Source organism: Mus pahari, chromosome 3 (assembly GCF_900095145.1).
Source record: "Mus pahari chromosome 3, PAHARI_EIJ_v1.1, whole genome shotgun sequence".
NCBI lineage: Eukaryota > Metazoa > Chordata > Mammalia > Rodentia > Muridae > Mus > Mus pahari.
The window spans coordinates 134,031,436-134,050,077 of NC_034592.1; the positions used below are offsets into that span (position 1 = coordinate 134,031,436).

Consider the following 18,642-nt stretch of genomic DNA (forward strand, 5'->3'; position numbering starts at 1 on the left):
TAGGCATAGTCACAAGAACAATGGGTAACAAACATCTCTAAAACACCATGCTTTTACTTAACAATCACACTAATCTGGTTTTTGTTGTTGTTGTTGCTATAACAAAACCCAGAGATGATGAACTTAAAAATGGTTTAATTTAGCTCGGTTATGAAAGTTTGGGTTCGTGGTCAGCTGTTCCTGGTACCTGGAGCTGTAGTGAGGCAGCACACCACAGCAGGGTGTGTGTGTGTGAATGGGCTGTTCATCTTGGGACAGCCATGTAGCGGAAGGTATGCAAAGGAGTGCCAGGATCCTTATACTCCCTTCACATGACGGGAAAGCTTTCTAGTAGGCCTCAAATGCTCAAAGTTCCCCTGCCTCCTGATAGGCCTTTACCCATTGGTCTTTCAAGGGCACTTACACACATCATAGCAATCATCTGTTTTCATACAGAAGTTAGTGGGTTGGTGGGATGATGATTTGCTGACACCCACAACCTGAAGGGTCCGAGGCTGCTCTATGGGTCTCCTGCCATCCTCCTGGCTTTCTAGGCACATTCTCTCAGCAGTGCAAAAGGTAAGATTTTAAGAAAGATTTGGGAACTCTGCTGAGTGGATAGAATGCTTTCCTAGCAGAAACAAAGTCCTGGGCTGGATCTCCCAGCACTGCAAATAACTAGGCATGGTAACACACATCTGGAAATCCAGCAGTTGGGAGGTAGAGACAGGAAGATCAGAGGTTTAAGGTCATTCTTGGCTGCATAATGAGTTTGAGGCCAGTTTAGGCTACCTGAAACTGTGTCTGAAAATGAAAAACAAAAACAAAACAAAACAAAAAAAAACAAACAAAAAAATTAAAAACAAAAAAACAGTAACAAGCAAAGTAAAGGAGCAGCAGAACCACGGGAAGTTCCCTTAAGGCCTGAGCTCAAAGCTGGCACATGGTCAGTCTGCACACACCTTTGGGCAAGGTAAGCTATGCAACCAAGTCCATGCTGAAAGCAAAGATGTACACCCATTTGCAAAGAGATCTTGGCAACACACCGTGCTGTAGCATAGAAAGGGGTAGGGCCACCAGCTTGGAAGGGCCCAAAAAGAGATGACCAAATGAAACCAAGAGGTGGGAGGACCTGGAGACGGGGCTCACAGTGGTGTGGTGCTAGCAGAAGACACAGAAGGTGATCTCAGAATGGGACAACAGCCATTGATTGATGCTGTACTCTGGGACCTTGACAAGCATAGACAGCTTTGTTCCATCTTTAAAACCTTTATAGATGGCAGAGCCCAAACTTTGTGCCAAGACCCCCAAGGACTGCAGAAAACCCAGAGATAGTACATAACAGTTAAAAGCTCGGGTGACATGCAATGTCATCTATCAGATACTCTGCAGAAAGCCATTGTTAAAGCACTTGAACCAGCTGCATAATAAATCATTGTTGGGCATTTCCATGGGCCTGACTCAGTGAGTCAGTCTCTAACATGCCAAGACTATGGGAAACAGAGAAGGTATGGGAACCTCGGCCTGTATGCTAGGCATCATCATTATTTAAATTCTTAAGCTTATTATTTTATTTCATGTGTGGGTGATGTCTGTCTGTCTATGCAGGTCTATGAACCATGTGCAAGAAGTACCCATTGAGGCCAATGTACTGGGGGCTTCATTCAGCCTGTGTATGTTCTTTGGTTGATGGCTCAGTCTCTGAGAGCTCCCTGGGGTTAGTTGACTCTGTTGGTCCTCTTATAGGGTTCCCGTCCTCTTTAGGGCCTTAGTGTTGGCAAACAGCTCAGCTGGCAGAATGCTTGCCTACCATGCAAAAAGCCATGAGTTGGATCTCTAGCACTGTATGCATTGGGTATGGCAGTACTAACTTGCAATTCAGGGACTGAGGAGGTAGAGATAAAAGGACCAGAAAATCAATGTCATCAAGACCAGCCTGGATACCTGAGATGATGTCTCAAGCAATCAAACAAGCAAACAAACAAACTCCACTTTATAATGCAAACCTAGTATATATATATATATATATATATATATATATATATATGTGTGTGTGTGTGTATGTATGTACATGCACACACACACACACACATCAGTGCTTGAGCATAAAACAAATGTCTGAATTTTCAAATGAAAAATCTATAGCTCATATGGAGTACTGGCTGCCCAAGAAAATAAAACACTATGACAAAAATTGTAGGCTGTGCTCTACAGGAGGGAATTAGAGCCTGGCATTGTAAACACAGGCAAAACCCATGGCTAGAGAGGTCATAGGCCATGGAGGTAGGTGGGAACTACTGTTGTTGTTTGGCTAAATGTCTAATATTTGTGTTTATGTATGCAAATCTGTACTTCACAGTGGTTAACGCAGAGAGGCAGTGCTATATTCAAAGTGCTGAGACTGAGCAACTGTAGGTCAGCCATAGATGGCACATCTCTCCAATGGTCTCCCCAGGGCTCGGGGAACATAGCTAAGGAGCTGGTGGAAAGAATGTGAGAGCTGGAGGATGGGGAGGAGATCCATGAATGCTGCCCTCTTGGTATGACATGGCTGAGTTCACACACGAACTCAGCAGTTGCGGTTACCTGTGCACGATCAAACCAGTTAAAAATCTTAGCATCTACTGAATCCTCACCCTTAGCTGAACAGTTCTTGGCAGTTGATGGCTGGGGGAGGGGCCACTCTTTTTGATGAAGTAAGCCCTGGTAGGTTGCCTATGTGTCCACATGGGGATGGCCCCATCCAAATGCACATGTGGATAGTGACGTGGTGCATCAAGATAGAGGACGTGACATTGGGCGATGTGGAGCTCTCTTGGAGGAGGCTGAAAAGAGGTTGTGGGTCTGTATGCACTGTGTACATGAATAAAAATGTCAAAGAACAAATAAGAATGTTATTTTAAACACACACATGTTATTCTTTAATATCTGTTCCATTCTTTTTCTCATAGGAAAAACTACATCTCCCATGCTTCCTTGCGGGTATGGGTGTTACATGATTAAATACTGACCAATGAAATATGAATGGCAGTTATATGTTCAATTTCTGGCTTATGCTCTTAAAAGATGGAGAGGAGCTCTCCCCAACCCCAGTGCTACCTTCTGCCGACTTCCACGCATTGCTAAGGCTGGAGCTGAATCACCCATCTGGGCTTAAAAGATAGTTGGAGTTCAGGTCTACTTTAGGTGGAAGCCACCATGTTAGCCTGAACTGCCAAGTAGACTTTTTTTTTTCAGTAGAAATATGTTGTTTTATTGAAGACATGATTATTTGAACCTCTCAAGTACAGGAGTTCAGACAGTGTCCTTAGAAACTGACAGATGGCTAGCGCAGAAGCAAAGTCCCTTGGTTTCCTCAATTCAAGTCCTTCCCATTGCCCTTTTACATATGGATTTAATGGTTTATTCTCTCCCATATGTTCGCATGTTCATGACACCCATAGTAGAAAGAGGACTTCAGTGACTGTCACTAAGCAGACAGGAAAGCCAAGACACAAGAATAGCAGATGACAGACTACAAAGACAGTAAAGTATTTCTGTGCATGTGTGAGCATAAGAATTCAAGTTCCAGGACTCATGTAAAAGACCAGGAATAGTATAGACACTTGTAACTACAGCACTGGGAAAGTGGAGACAGGTGGATTCTCTGAGCTCACTAGCCACTAGTCTAGCCTTATTGGCAAGTCCCAGGGCCCAGAAAGAGGCCCTGTCTCAAAAAACAAGGTGGATTGCTTGTGAAAACACTTCTGACCTCCACAGACATGTCCACACATCCTCCCCCATGAACACTGTGGTCAATGGAATAAAAGTTGCACCCATATGATCATATATTTTAATGCTTGGTCCTCAGCTGGTAGAATTGCTTGGGAAGGGTCAAGACATGTGGCCTCCCTCATTGAAGGAGGTGTGTCACTGGGGGGCTAGTTTTTTTATTTGTTTGTTTTTTTGTTTTTTGTTTTGTTTTGTTTTGTTTTTCGAGACAGGGTTTCTCTGTATAGCCCTGGCTGTCCTGGAACTCACTTTGTAGACCAGGCTGGCCTCGAACTCAGAAATTTGCCTGCCTCTGCCTCCCGAGTGCTGGGATTAAAGGCATGCACCACCATGCCCAGCTGGGGGCTAGTTTTGAGGTTAAGAAAACCTATCTTGTCTCCAGTTATCTCACTCCTCTGTCTTGTGGTTGTGTCTGAAGATGTAAGCTCTTAGATAAGACAATGTTCTGTCCCCACACGTCCTGTATGCAAGTCCCCTGAACCTCTTTCTGACTATACTGCTGTACATGAGTATCCTGTACATGCATGGATGTCCTAGCCCATCCACTTCCCATATGAGCACTCTGTGTGTATGTGTGCTACTATGCTACATACCCTGTTCTTTTGGGTGGTGGAGACTCTGATGAGCAAGCATGGTCTTGGCTTGAGCAGGCCAGCACATTGACTAATCTAATCCAAGGGCATGTCTCTAAGTCTAGTTAATTTGATGCCCTGGGCAGTGTGCATCTCTGGATGAGAGATGGCAAGGTCTTTAGCTTCAAGGAACTGTTGGATGGAGGTACTTGCTCTTAGAGAGGCTGGGGATGTGGGTCTCAGCTTCCCTTGCTCCTTTCTCTTTCCATAGAAGGTATAGGAGGCATGTGTGAAGGGGACTCTCCTAGGGTCTTGAGTGTGGCCTCCAACTCCTGTCCCCCATCCCTATGCCATATCCCATGGCTGTGACATTGTTTGCTCCAGCAGAGCATTAGTGCCCCCAGGAAAAGTAGGATCCAGGCCAGTGTTGGAATGGACATAAAGTTGTTGATCAAATATAGCCATGGACACTTCTAGATTCTGAAGTATGAACCAAGCAGGGCTTTGGGGGTAGACTGTAGGTCATCCTCTCAGGTGAGCCCTAGGGCATTAGTTATTAGTTACCATATTGAGTTTTGAGATCTTGGACACATTTATTGGTTATTCTGTGTCTCTACTTCATTGAAATGGCATTTATAACATCCTAACAGATTCTATGAGACAAGCTGGTCCAAGTGACAAAGTTTATGACAAAGTTTATGGTGATTGCTGCATTCATCAGACAATGTGAACCTCACTGTGTAATGCAGTGATGTTGCCTCATCTATAGATTGTGTGCATGTCTCTCTCTCTCTCTCTCTCTCTCTCTCTCTCTCTCTCTCTCTCTCTCTCTCTCTCTCTGTGTGTGTGTGTGTGTGTGTGTGTGTGTGTGTGTGTGTGTGGGTGTGTGGTGTGCATAATCCTTTGGCCACAGCTCATGTGAGGACAACTTTGGGTGTGGGGTCTCATCTTCTACCTTTTTTGCTGTTGTTTTTGGGTTTTTGTCGTTTATTTTTTGTTTGTTTGTTTTTTCCAGACAGGCTTTCTCTGTATAGCCCTGGCTGTCCTGGAACTCACTCTGTAGACCAGGGTGGCCTTGAACTCAGAAATCTGCCTGCCTCTGCCTCCTAAGTGCTGGGATTAAAGGCATGCACCACCACGCCCGGCTTATCTTCTTCCTTTTAAAGTGTGAACCACTGTGGAGGCCAGGCTGGTTGACTAAGGGAAGACCATCCTTTTTGCCTCCCCTCTAATGAGACCCAGACCTTTACACTTGCAGTGCAGGTGCTTAACTGAGGAGCCATCCCTGGGCCTCCAGCATGCTTCTCTTTTCAGGAGCATTTTTCTTGCTCCCTTCACCTGGACTCACTGGGTGATTCCTGTTTGTATCAGCTGCGGGCCTCTGCATCCTGCAGAGCTGTTCTCTCACCAGGAACAAGTGAGAGGTGCCTGGTGGACCAGATCTGCATTTCTCAAACTTCAGCTCGTCCAATGCCTCTTTCTCAACTTCTCTACCCATTTTTCAGTTTGATTTACTTATACTATCTTGAAATTGACTCTGTTAGACAGGAATAGTTCTTCAGAACTAACAGAAAACCTCAAATAACAGTAACGGCTGGTGGACGTTGATTTTGCTCACACATAGAAATGTGGGGAATTACTCCAGGTAGTCGTTTCCTTCTGTTCATCTAGGATCCAGGTCCCTTCGGGTTTGTTGTTGTCCCACCCAAACAGCTCAAGACGGTTGATTAATTAAGCACCAGCCACTAAGCCTACATACATACATCCTGACCGAAAGGAACACAAGAGGAGACAAGGAGAGCATATCTATGTCCTGAGGCACTTACATTTTTCTCAAAGTACTGATATTCTAATAGCTTGCCATCTACTTGGCCATACCTAGATGCAAGAGAAGCAGGGTGCCAAACACCACCAAGGGCTCCACACCAGTGGGAGAAAGGAGTGCGCAGCAGTCTTGATAGCATTAGCTTCAAATAAGTATTTATTTATTTATTTTTGCCATTACTCTAAGCAATGTATCCATGATAGTGCTGGAATCCTGATTCCATTATTTTTCTTAAATAGTTTAAAATAAGCACGTGTGTCTTGAAATGGTGTGTGTGTGTGTGTGTGTGTGTGTGTGTGTGTGTGTATAAGATGATAGATATATGTATATAGTAGGTACAGTGTGAATGACAGGAGAGGTTACTTCAGTTGCATCCAGTGATCCATGTTCACACCCACATACAGATCCCTCCTCTTGACTCTAAGCTGTAGCAAGCAACACAGTGCAGTAGACATAATGCCAGGCCAGTTTCAGGCCTTGACTCTAAAACGTCCTAAAGCATCTTCTTTTGTATTCTTGGGAAGGCTGAGCACTGTATAAGGTTTATGACTTCCTCAAGATCATGCCAGGTAAGGAAGCCCAAGCTCGTCACGTGGAGGAACTGTGTGGAAAAGAATGGAAACTCCTGGACGACAGTGAGAACCAAAGCACGGATACATGGTGAAATCTGAGCTGCTTAAGAAAGCTCCCAGATCTCTGTGCCACCTGCTGACACCACATGGAAGACAATGGAGCTGTCCCAGACTTCAAAAACATGAGCCAGGAAGTTCTGAGGTAATTTGTAATACCAAAACACCTATGTATCCCCATATATCACATTCCCACTACTCTGGAAAGCGATGAACATTAGTTCATCACCAAGTGATGCTCTAATGTTCTGTAGAAGAGCCTCATTCTGTTTCACAAGTCACATCTTCTCACGGAATCACAGCTAATTTATTGAGAACACAGCCACAAAAAAACTGCCCACATGACTTGTCCTTCTTGATCTCCTCACTATTCTGTGGAAGTAGTTGAAAGGAGATACTTACAGTGTAAGTCTGATCCTTCCCAGGGTTGCTCTTAATTCAACTGGGTACCCACATCTACCGATGACACTAGGTCACACTTGGCATTAGCCTGCTCAGGAGGATGTAGAACAGGGACCCCTGTGTCGTCGTGCCTTGCTGTGAGTGGAGATACTTATGTCCAGCAGGACAGTACTTCTTGGGTGGGTGCAGGCCAACCCCTGGCTAAAGGCTTCATGTCCCTTAGAACCTGTTTCCTCATGTTCAGGAAGCCCAAAGTGTAATTTCCCATTAGGTAGTTATAGTTTTTACCAGTGGTTGTTAGAAATGATAATTAATCAACTAACTCAGTTATTAGCCAAGATTTCTCTAGCCTGCTGCCATAGCCTCCCAAGTGCTGGGATTATAGCTGGGTGCTACCATGCCTGCTAACAACTTTAATATTTTTGTTTATAAAAGGGGGAAGGGTTAGATAGTACGGCATTCTCATATATTTCACTCCGTTAAATTGGGGTTGTGTATTTGTTTCAGTGTAAGAACCAACATGAGATTAGCATTATAAAGTCCAGGCTTTCTTCTGATGCTATAGTTCCAATGTTAACCCTTTCCTATCCCAGGACACATGTATGTAGTTATTACTTTCTCCCTTAAGCTCCTCTGGCCTGTGGCAGTTTCTTAGCCTGCCCTTGTTTTGGGACAACATTCATATTTTTGACAGGAACTACTTAAGTATTTCATAGTGTGTTCCTTAGTTTGTGCTTAGAATCTATGTGATCACATGATTAGATTGAGGTTATGAGTTGTAGAGGTAAAGGGACAATTAAAATGTTAATTGTGAAAGAGTTATTTTTTAAAAAGATTTTTGTATGAGTATTTTGCCTACATGTATGTATACACACTATGTACATGCAATTCCTGGTGCTTGAGGAGACCAGAAGATGGCATCTCATCCCCTGGAACTGGAGTTATAAGCACTTGTGAGTCACCATGTGTGAGAGATGGGAACCTAACCTGGGTCCTCTTCAAGAGCAGAAAACGCTCTTAAACATTGATCTACCCACCCCCCATCCCCCTTTTAAGAGACAGGGAAAATTTAAACGTACAGAAATCCTCCTGACTCAACATTCTGAATACTAGAACTGCAGTTGTGTACCACCACACCCAACGAAAGTATCTTTTTCTTTGCCTCATAACAAGGGTGCACACTAGTACAATAATCCAACTACTAGTATGGACCTGGACCCAGGTAAGTGCACCAGGTTCCTCAGGTTCTTCATAACTCTCTTCTCCATATACACTCTTGGAAAGGCCACTACTAGGTACAGTCAATGTCTGAGGTGGGGCATTATGTTCCCTGCTTTGAGGACCATGGGGCCACAGAGATAAAATACTGTGCAGTAGTTTATCTTTTCATTGATCGATTAGGCTATTTATATCAGGATGAAGTCAGGAATGTGTATGTTATGCTTTCAGTCACAACCTAGAATCACTATATTATTTTGTTGCTTAATTTTTTTCCAGCTTTGGCTGGCAGCACTTTAAGTTGACTTGTGTCTTTTGATATGATCACACCAGTGTGTGTGTGTGTGTGTGTGTGTGTGTGTGTGTGTGTGTAGTATCTCTCCTTTGCTTTTCTTTGTGTGTGAGTGTGTGTGGGGTTAGGACAAGGTAGCCTTGCTGTCCTGAAACTTGCTCTGTAGACCTGGCTGGCCTCAAACTCAGAAATCCACCTGTTTCTTCTTCCTAAATGCTAGGATTAAAGGCTTGTGCCACCATATCTAGCCAGTATTCAGTCTTTTTTCTTTTCTTTTCTTTTTTAATTAAACATTTTTAAGGATTTATTTATCTTACTTCATGTACAAGAGTATTTTACCTGCATGTAACCCATGTACTATATGCATACCTAGTTCCTATGGAAGCCAGAAGACTGCACTGGATCCCTGGGAACTGGAGTTATAGATGGTTGTTTGTTGGCCATGCCGCTCGGTGCTGTGAATCAAAACTGAGTCCTCTGGAAAAGCAACCAGTGCTCGTAACTGCAGAGCCATCTCTCTAGCCCTGTATGTATAACTTATTTTATTATTCATTATATATACTTTATGCCTCATTGCTCCAAGAAACTCTGGTTCCTTTTATTGAAGAATAATATTAGAAACCAAGCTCTCAGGTTCAGCCAGAAAAACACTTTCCTCCAAGTTTGGTAACCTGAGTTTGATTCCAAGGGTCCATAAAGTGGAAGGGAAGAACTGACTCCCATAGGTACACACACATTCACACACACACACACACACACACACACACACACACACACCACATACACACACATACATACCACACATACACACACATACCACACATACACACATACACATACATATACACATAACACACACACATAACACACATATACACACACATACAAGATTATTTGCAAAAAAAACCCGTAGGACACACACATACACACACATACATACCACACACACACACACACACACACACGTAAAAGAAACCAAGCTCTCTGCACTTAGGTGTGTTCTTTGCTATGAAGTTCATTGCTTCTAGCAAAGAAATTCATATATGTATAAACCCATGTATATGCACATTTCTATAAACATTTTTAAATAGATCTTGCCTCAAAGATTATTTGTACACACACACACACACACACACACAAAACCCATAGGACACTGACTACCTGCAAATAGTGTGTAGGAGTGTCACACAGTTCCATCTGCCTTCACATTGGCAGATAGAAGCCTTTTCTATGGGGCCTTCACGGGGGCCTGGGTACCTTTGAAAGCCTGAGCTGGAGCTGAAGCCTGGGCCTAAGCTAAAGCTATGGCTGTAGCTTTGGTTTGAGCTTGGACTTTGGTTGGCATAGCCTGCAACCCCTGGCCATGAAGAATAGAATCTGACTCCTAGGGGTGGAGTCAGCGATGAAAGCCAGACGGCTGAGTTTGTCGCTGGGGCCCTTTGGCATCTTGGGCTTAACTCCTTAGGCTTCCCAAGGGCCTTGATGACCTCTGCACATGCATTCATTGCCTTCATGTTCTGTAGGTCTTGTGCTTCTTGGCAAAGCATGTGTTCCTCAGGAACTTGGGGTCAACCCCCTTAAGAGATTCATATCTTTGTGACTGGGATTTCTTGATGTCATTTCCATGCCATTATCAGGATTGGTTGTATGTGGTATGGTTCTTGGACTTGGCCATGTCTGCATGGTAACTCATGGCTCCAGAGCATGTAGGGCTGCTCTGTAAATATTTCTATACATCATCACTCATATCTGTATTAAGCAGAACATGAGTTTATATTGACATCTCCAGTTCTCATTCGCTGCTGTGTGGATCATTCTAGCTTTATCTACAGGGGTCATATTTATCTAAACAATGTTGCTCAATAACTTGGAATATATTTCCAGCCTTGTAAAACCAAAAACCCTGAGCTGGACAATAAAAGGTCAAATTCACATGATAAAGGGGATAGGAGGTTAGCTAACTTTCTACTCAGACACTTCCACGTGAGTCGCCCCTGTCCTGAGAGGAAGATCCTTCTTGGCCTTCAAGGTTTTGCTGAGACCTGGCTCCTGTCCAGCACAGCCCATGTCCTGCCATGCTCCTACCTTGGTCTCCCACTGTGACCATACCCCCTCCATGCCCACGCTCACTGTGCTTCCTTCTGCCCCAAGGCCTTTGTCCATGCTAATCCTCTGCTGGATCTCTCTTCCTTGCTCTTTATACACTGGCCATCTGTACAAATGCCCATAGTGGCCCAGTCCCCTCTTCTGCTAAAACACTATCCCATTCCCAAGACTCAAGCAAGCACCCCACCTGAGATGCACACAGCACAGTGTACCTTTGCTTGTTAGCCCTCACTGTGGTTACAGCACTGCCTGTGTGCATCCCTTTTCCTTCTGGAATATCACTGGAGTTTCTTGAGGGTAGGAATGGGCTCTACTTAGTTGCAAGTATACAACAGGAGCAATAGCTGTGCATCTCTCAATTCTTTATTCAAAAAATAGATATCAAGGGCCCTTTTTAAAGTCTTGGGAGACACCAGGGAGGGAAACAGACAAAGTCTGTACTATATACTTGGCTCTTTTTTGCTTTGAATTTTTCGATTTTGATTTTGGTTTTCCAGACAGGGTTTCTCTGTGCAGCACTGGCTGTCCTGGAACTCACTCTGTAGAACAGGCTGACCTTGAACTCAGAGTTCTACCTGCTTCAGCTTCCTGAATGCTGGGGTTAAAGGCCTGCATCACCGCTGCCCAGTGTGTTACTTAAGCAGAAACAACAGAGCAAAGAAATACACTACCAGGAGTTGATGAATGCCCTAGTGAGAAGTTCTGAGTAGAGGCAAGCAGGGTGCCAGGGCGCTACTCTTTTTAAGAAGATGGCCCAGGCAGGTGGTTCTGAGAAGGTGACATGTGAGCAAAGACTTGAGGGAAGTGAGGGAACAGAGTGACCACTGAGGATGCGCTGCAAGGCAGAACTACACAGGACAGGGAGGGAACTATGGACACTCTAGTGGTTGGGATCTCATGGAATTCCTGAGTCCATTTACAGCTTAGAGAAGTTTGCACAAGGTCATACACCAGTGAAGGGTGGAGATGGAACTGTACAGGAATCTGGTGCCATTGCCAGCTTCCCTATTATGGTTCAGGCCTCTCAAAGAATAGAGGGAGACAGCTTTGGAGGCTCAGCACAGGGCCTGGCTATGTTGGCCCACAAAGCTTTCAAGACAACCTTTGTTCCCCTGGTGGGTGAGGACTGAATGCTTTGGAATGGGACCTGTGAGCCTTTGACAGTGAGAGAGCTACGGAGCCAGGGCAGGGATTTCTCACCTTAGCTGTCTTCCTGGGTGTCAGAGTGGCCTCCACTCACACTGGCAGACTCCTCAGGGTCAGCAGTCATGATTCCCTTGGACAAAGGTGGACAATGAGGTTCAGAGAGATGATAAGACCTACCTGAAGCCGGCCACGAAGTTTTCCCAGAAACCATAACCTTCCCTTCCTCACCAGACCTCTCTTTGGGCTTGGCCTGGGACCCCCAAGAGGAAGAAGTTCCCCTTAAAACAGAAACCTGTGCACCTGCACCGGGTTCCACAGGTCAGAGGAGTGCCTAGATGGACGAACCCCAGTGTGTCCCTGAGGAAGCCAGACAGGCTGCCCAGCAGAAGGGGCCTTGCAGGTGGCTTTGGAGCTCAAGAGTGTGCGTGGCCGTGGACAATGCCCCAGAAGGACACCCATCAGAAACAGAGGTGGGTAGAGGCTCCGTTTCTGCCTTCACGTGGCGCCCGTGAGCCATTGAGCCCCACGTAACGATGAGACTCCGGATCTACAGACCTTGAAGAGGACCCTGGGTCCTACCTGGGGTGGAAAAAGCATCCCCGGGTGCAGCAGGGTTTCCCCAGAGGCGGGGGAGGGGTCTTCTCCCCCGCCCCTCCCTCGCCTCGCCCCGCCCCTGCACCCAGCGCCGCGGGCTCCTTGCCTCGGGTTTCCCCGGCCAGCGTGCGCGAGCGAGACAGAGGTGGCACTAGGGGCGGCGGGGGCCGGGCACCCGCAGCCGTCTCCGTCTCCCTCCCCACGCTAACTCTCCCGGCGCCCTCGCCCGCCACGGGCGGAGCTCGATCGGCGGCGCTCCAGGATCCTCCGCTCCCGCCCTGCCCTGTCCCTTCCTTCTCGGAGCCCCCCAGCGGCCGACGCGGTGCAGCCCGGCGCGGCGCGAGCAGGTACGTGCGACCGGGCAGCCGCGGCGGGCGGGCCGGGAAGGGGGCGGGAGCCGGGGAGGGCGAGGCAGCGGCCCGGCCGGGATCTGCGCACACCCTCGGCAGCCCGGAGCTCTGTGCTCCCGCGTGCGGAGACTGGGGAGGCCCGACACGGCTCCGCACGCCGACCGCGAGCCGCCGGCGCAGGGCCCGAGGCGGGGAGTGGCAGCGAAGGACAGCTCGCCTGACCTCGCGGCCCGCCGAAGGACACGCGACCGGGACACCGTGGAGCACGCCGGCTCCGCCGAGCCCCAGCCTCCCAGGGCCGCCCCTCTGCGAGCGCTGACCGCCGGGGTCTGGCCTGCTCTGGCCGGTGGCGTATGCGGTCAAGGGCAGGAGCAGGGGGTGTGAACTGCGGGCCGGCGGGCGCGGGGGAGGCGGGAGGCCGGGGTGCTGGGGCTTTCCGCGCAGAACTTTGGGTATAACCGCGTGGACCTGCGTGTATGCATCTGCGCGCCTGAGGCTTTGTGTACTACGAGTGCGTGTGTCTGTCGATTGGGTTTGCGAAGCCTCACCCAGCTTGGCAGTGTGTCGGGCTCCGGGGTGTCAGCGTGCGCAATGGGTGAGAGTGCTGGACTTGGGCAGGTCTGGGTGGATCCTGCTTAGATCTCAGCAGTGCTAGAGGTAGTCTCCATCCCTTTCTCCCTTTCTTCCTCCCTCTCTCATCCCGCCCTCTCTCTCCTGATTTTACCCTCTTGTGGGTACCACCACCAGAGTGACCCGTGAATCTGTGAGTCACACTTAGTTCCCGGGTCTGTGGGCATTGCTGTGGGAAGCGTCCCGGGGACAGTGAGTATGAAACAGGGAGGGGGTGGGAGGTTTAGGGGGCACTTGCCTTTCAGGAACTATAGGACTGCAGATACAATTACAATAATTGGTGTGGTTTCAGGTTTTGAGTGTGATCCGTGAGCACCAACATCTCTGTGTGTGTGTGTGTGTGTTGTGTGCAACTGCGTACGTGTGAGCTAATGTCTGGGTAATTGATAGGCATGCCCTTTAGTAACTTACTAAGCATCTTATGAAAGAAACAGACATTCTGAAGCAATTAAAGGGATGAAGCCTCCTTGTGTCTGCTCCTTCAACCAGGCATCCTAAGTTTTGGGTAAAAGAGAGTTCTGTTCTAGTAATTTGTGTGCCTCAGATATCCTCTGGGATATGGAGGCACTAATGTACTGTCTAGGAAAAGTGTTGTGGGCCATCCCCACGTTCTTCAGGCTTACTGGGGGCTTAATGGGTGGGGGCCATAAGTGGCACCTACTTTCAGGCTCTGAGTAGCTTTGGGTACCAGAGTAAAAAGCCATCCATCCATCCTCTGGGAACTGAGAGAAGACCAGGGACCCAGGGAGATGCAGAGGGATCAGGATGCCCATGTCTGCTGTCTCAAGTGAGAGCTCCAAGAGTCAGGGAAGGAAGGTGGAGTGTGGGGTTTGCAAGTTATGTAGGGAACAGAGATTCTTGGGGTACATATATTCAATTCTTGGTCCCTGGTCCCCATACATACCATGGTATCTTGATTGTGTTTTCTAAAACGGGGACAGCGCTGAGCTATTCCTGAGTGAGGTGCTAACAAGACAGTCTAACAAGTAGTCAGTGCTCAGCGTGTATTAAACGGACACGGTAGAGGAGGAACACATTGATAGCAGCACGGAGTTGTAAGCGGTAGCAGCCTTTGAACTGGGATGAAAGGCCACGTGTTTGCTAAGAGAGCACGTCCACATGGGAAGGTCAGAGAGACTTCCCACCTCTGCCCTCGGAGTTTCTTTCATTCATTCATTCATTCATTCATTCATTCATCCATCCATCCATCCATCCATCCATCCATCCATCCATCCATTCATTCATCCATTTACCATCACTTCAGAAACACAAGTACCCACAGAACACTGGAGAGTGACCAAGGTAGGCAGAGAAGCTGCTTTCATGTGCAGATTCATGAGAGCAGGAGAGCCACTCCACACCCAGGGTCTCTGCTGACTCTGCATTTGTGTGCCAGGGCTGTGGCTGTATGTACCCTCAGAACATCAGGGTATGTATTGTGCTTCTGCTGTGGGGTCGGAAATGACGTTATGTGTACCTATGAAGAGTTCGGAGCCACACAAGGGAAAAGCCCAATCACCAGTGCCGGGTGTGTGTTGTGTGGGGATGGTGGGACATGGCAGGCAGATTTGCAAGAGAAGCTGGGAATGGGTATCTGCTGCATATACATGGCTCTGAGGATCGGCCTGACTGGGCCTTCATACCAAGGGGATACAGAAAGGACAGACACAGACATGCAGAAAAGCCGGGATTCAGGTGGTCTGGGCTCGCTGGTGGAGACTCCACAGCTATCCTAGATCAGCATATTTATTATATGCAGAGAGGTGGGGTTGTTGAATATGGCTAAGAAAGAAGGCGGGGTTATTACAGATAAACAAGAAGGCAGGGATATTATATGCAGCTGAACAAGGAGGCAGGCTTAGCTAATCTTGGTAGGAGCCGTCTCTGTAGGGGAAGTCATCAGGCCATAAACATGTAGGGGAGGGAGAAAGCTCAAGTGGACATTTTATGCATGCACTGTCTACATTTGCATTTGGACCTTAGAAAGGCTTTGCCCTTCCCATGGGACTAGGCATTGGGGTCCTCGATATGGGGTCATGCTCATGTCAGCAATACACATTCATTGAGGGCTTCACTTGCTCCCTACAGGAAGGTGCATATGGCATCTACATATACATAGGCACACCATATACATATATGTTTTGATGAGTTAGTTGCATATACATACATGTGTGTGTGTGTGTGTGTGTGTGTGTGTGTGTATGCAACTGGTTTACCAAAATTCAATGAATGGGTTTGGAAATGAAATAAGCAGAGCCCTAGTGAACTCAGTCTGGCTGATGACTGTAGGTCGGTGGCCTTTTGACACAAGTGTGCATGTGCAGTGAGTCTGTGTGGCATGTGTCCAGGTATTTGATGGTGTCTCCTCTTTGTCCCCACCTCCCAACCTCTGCATGCTTACACAAGGGCATTTGGCTTTGGCCTCAGACAGGGCTTTCCATTCTCTACCTCCCTTGTTGGGTTACCACCCCTGGACCCTGTCCTCCATGCAGGTGACCTGCCACCTTCTAAAATCCACTCAAATCCCAGTCTTTCTGGCTCCAACAACTTGACTGCCCATTGCTTCTTGTCTTGACTTTCACAGTCCTCAGTGAACTGGACCAGCTGGTCTTTGGAGTTCCCCTTCCCCCTCTGGAATACCCCCGTGCTCTGGCTGCTAGGGCGTTTCCCACTCGTGCCATCACCCCTACACCAGGCTTCCATCCACTAGTGCCTGTACCATTTCTCTGCCACACCTACACCATCACCTCACCTGACACATGTTCATACAACTTTGCCTGTTAGCCGGACTGGCCACAGCCTGATGAGCATCACTTGCTGAAGTCTTTCCCACAGCCTTGTGAGAGAGGTTTCCCATGCTATAGATGAGAACACTGCTTCTGTGGAGGAACACAGACATTTGCCTAAACACAAGCAAGGAGGCTGAGATACAGACCCCACGGCCATTCTAAATTCCTCCATCATCACAATGGTATCCCATCAGTAATACTTACTGGGTACGCTTACTCAGAGGTTACCTCACCCTTTCTGTTAGCACTGTGGAGCAGAGAGTGGCATTATTATTGTCACCAGGGGGTTTTGGTCAATGGAGAAACTGAGACCAAGAAAGCACAAGTATATCAGTCACTGTGCGGTGGGGCCCTAGCTTGGGTCACATTGCTCTACTGTCCATAGCTCCCCACAACTGTGCTAGGGACAGGCATGAAGATGGACTCCTGCAGGCAAATTCAACTGACATTCTGTTTTCTCTTCTAGCTGCCAAGGGGCCAAGGGATGAGCTGGGGTTATTCTTTCCAATGGCATCTCCCCCTGGTCTGGAACTGAAGACATTGAGCAATGGTCCCCAGGTTCCAAGGAGAGCGGCCCCACAGGGCCCCGTGGCGCCACCCAGGATGGGTGTGGAGAATGCCTGCTTCTTCTCTGAGGAGCAGGAGACTCATTTCCAGAACTCTGGGGATGCCAGACTGGGTAACTCCCCCAGTCCCCCTGGAGGTGTCCCTTCACTGTCCCGGTCCCAGCGGGATGATCTTTCTTTGCATTCAGAGGAGGGACCGGGCCTGGAACCTGTGAGCCGCCCGGTGGACTATGGCTTTGTTTCTGCTCTGGTTTTTTTGGTGAGCGGAATCCTCCTGGTGGTGACAGCATACGCCATCCCCCGAGAGGCCCGAGTCAACCCTGACACAGTGACAGCAAGGGAGATGGAACGCCTGGAGATGTACTACGCCCGCTTGGGCTCACATCTGGACAAATGCATCATCGCGGGCCTCGGGCTACTCACCGTGGGTGGTATGCTCCTGTCTGTACTGCTCATGGTCTCTCTGTGCAAGGGAGAGCTGTACCGCAGGCAGACCTTTGTCCCTGGCAGGGGATCCAGAAAGACCTACGGCTCCATCAACCTGCGTATGAGGCAGCTCACTGGGGACGGAGGCCAGGTCCTAGTAGAGAATGAGGTCGTCCAAGTCTCAGAGACCAGCTATTCCACCCAGGGCTCCTAAGAGCGAGCCCACCCAGGGCTCCTAAGAGCGAGCCCACCCTGTTTTGCTGCTTTAGCTGCAGAGCTTGGAGGTTCCCAAAACCTGGGGCTTCAAAGTGACATCCACAGAGGGCATTGTAGAGGGAGTTTTGGTGCTGGGGTGGGAGTAGCCTGGGGCCTGGCTTAGGCGTCACTCAGGCAAACACTGCTGATGCGTTTGCAGCTTGAGGTTTTTGCATAAGGCTTTGTTTGAGGATGGCTTCTGCTGCCAAAAATACATTTTGGAAACCACTGCTCTTAGAAGATGAGGCTACTTGGCATTTCTCAGGGTTGGGAGTCATGTGAAAGGGGGCCTCCATTCTTCATGCCTTGGGGAATTTGGAGACTTCTACTGTCTTCATTAGCCAAGTAAGAGTGTTGGGTGGCTGACTATGTACGGGCACCTTTCAGACCTGGCCATCTAGGGTAGGGTGTGGCTTCGTGATGATGGGAAATGTTGGTTCTGAGATGAGCCGCCTGCAGTCCCCCACTGGTTGAAACAACAGTCCCCTCTCCAGACCTCAGTTGCTCAGTCTCCACAGTGAGGAGTGGACTGGGTGCCTCAGCATGGGCAACATCTGCCCTGGGATTAGGAAGTTAGCCTGCCTCTGCCCATCCTTCAAGGGGTGAGGGCATTCCGTAGGAACTGGCCATCAACAGTGACACCTCCTGGCCTAGCATTAGTGACTACCATTGCCAGGGGACAGCAGTCTCATGACAGACCCCGGGTGAGTAGGTTTGGTTAAATGTAAAATTTAATACCGTGTGAATTGGTCCTGGGGGGGTGTGTCTGATTTCCTATGGTGGCTAATTTTCTGCAGTGGTACATTTACTAAGCACTGGGCATCAGGGCATGAGGACAGTTGTCTTTCTCTGAGCATACTGGGACCTTATCACCTTCCCTTCTCCGTGGGTTGTTACTTGGGACTGATCTCATTCTAGTAGCAGAAAACAATTTTCTTTAAGGCTGAATTTGTAATGTCCAGATGCCAGTCACAAGGGGAGAAATAAGGTATGCTCAAGTGGCCTGGATACTCCAGCCACATGGATCGCTGTTTGCATTCTTTCATAGGTGAAATATTTCCAGGGCCCCTCCAAGCTGTATTTAAACATCTG

The 18,642-nt window shown here is 48.0% G+C and overlaps 1 protein-coding gene across 1 annotated transcript; it reads left to right on the forward strand.

The window, feature by feature from the left end:
- Nucleotides 1-12,437: 12,437 nt before the first annotated feature.
- Tmem74b (transmembrane protein 74B) lies at nucleotides 12,438-17,790 on the forward strand. The gene is made up of 2 exons (XM_021194731.1): nucleotides 12,438-12,881; nucleotides 16,770-17,790. Exon 2 carries the CDS (start codon nucleotides 16,811-16,813, stop codon nucleotides 17,507-17,509), a length of 699 nt encoding a protein of 232 aa, XP_021050390.1. The 5' UTR covers nucleotides 12,438-12,881; nucleotides 16,770-16,810; the 3' UTR covers nucleotides 17,510-17,790.
- The last annotated feature ends 852 nt before the right edge of the window (nucleotides 17,791-18,642 follow it).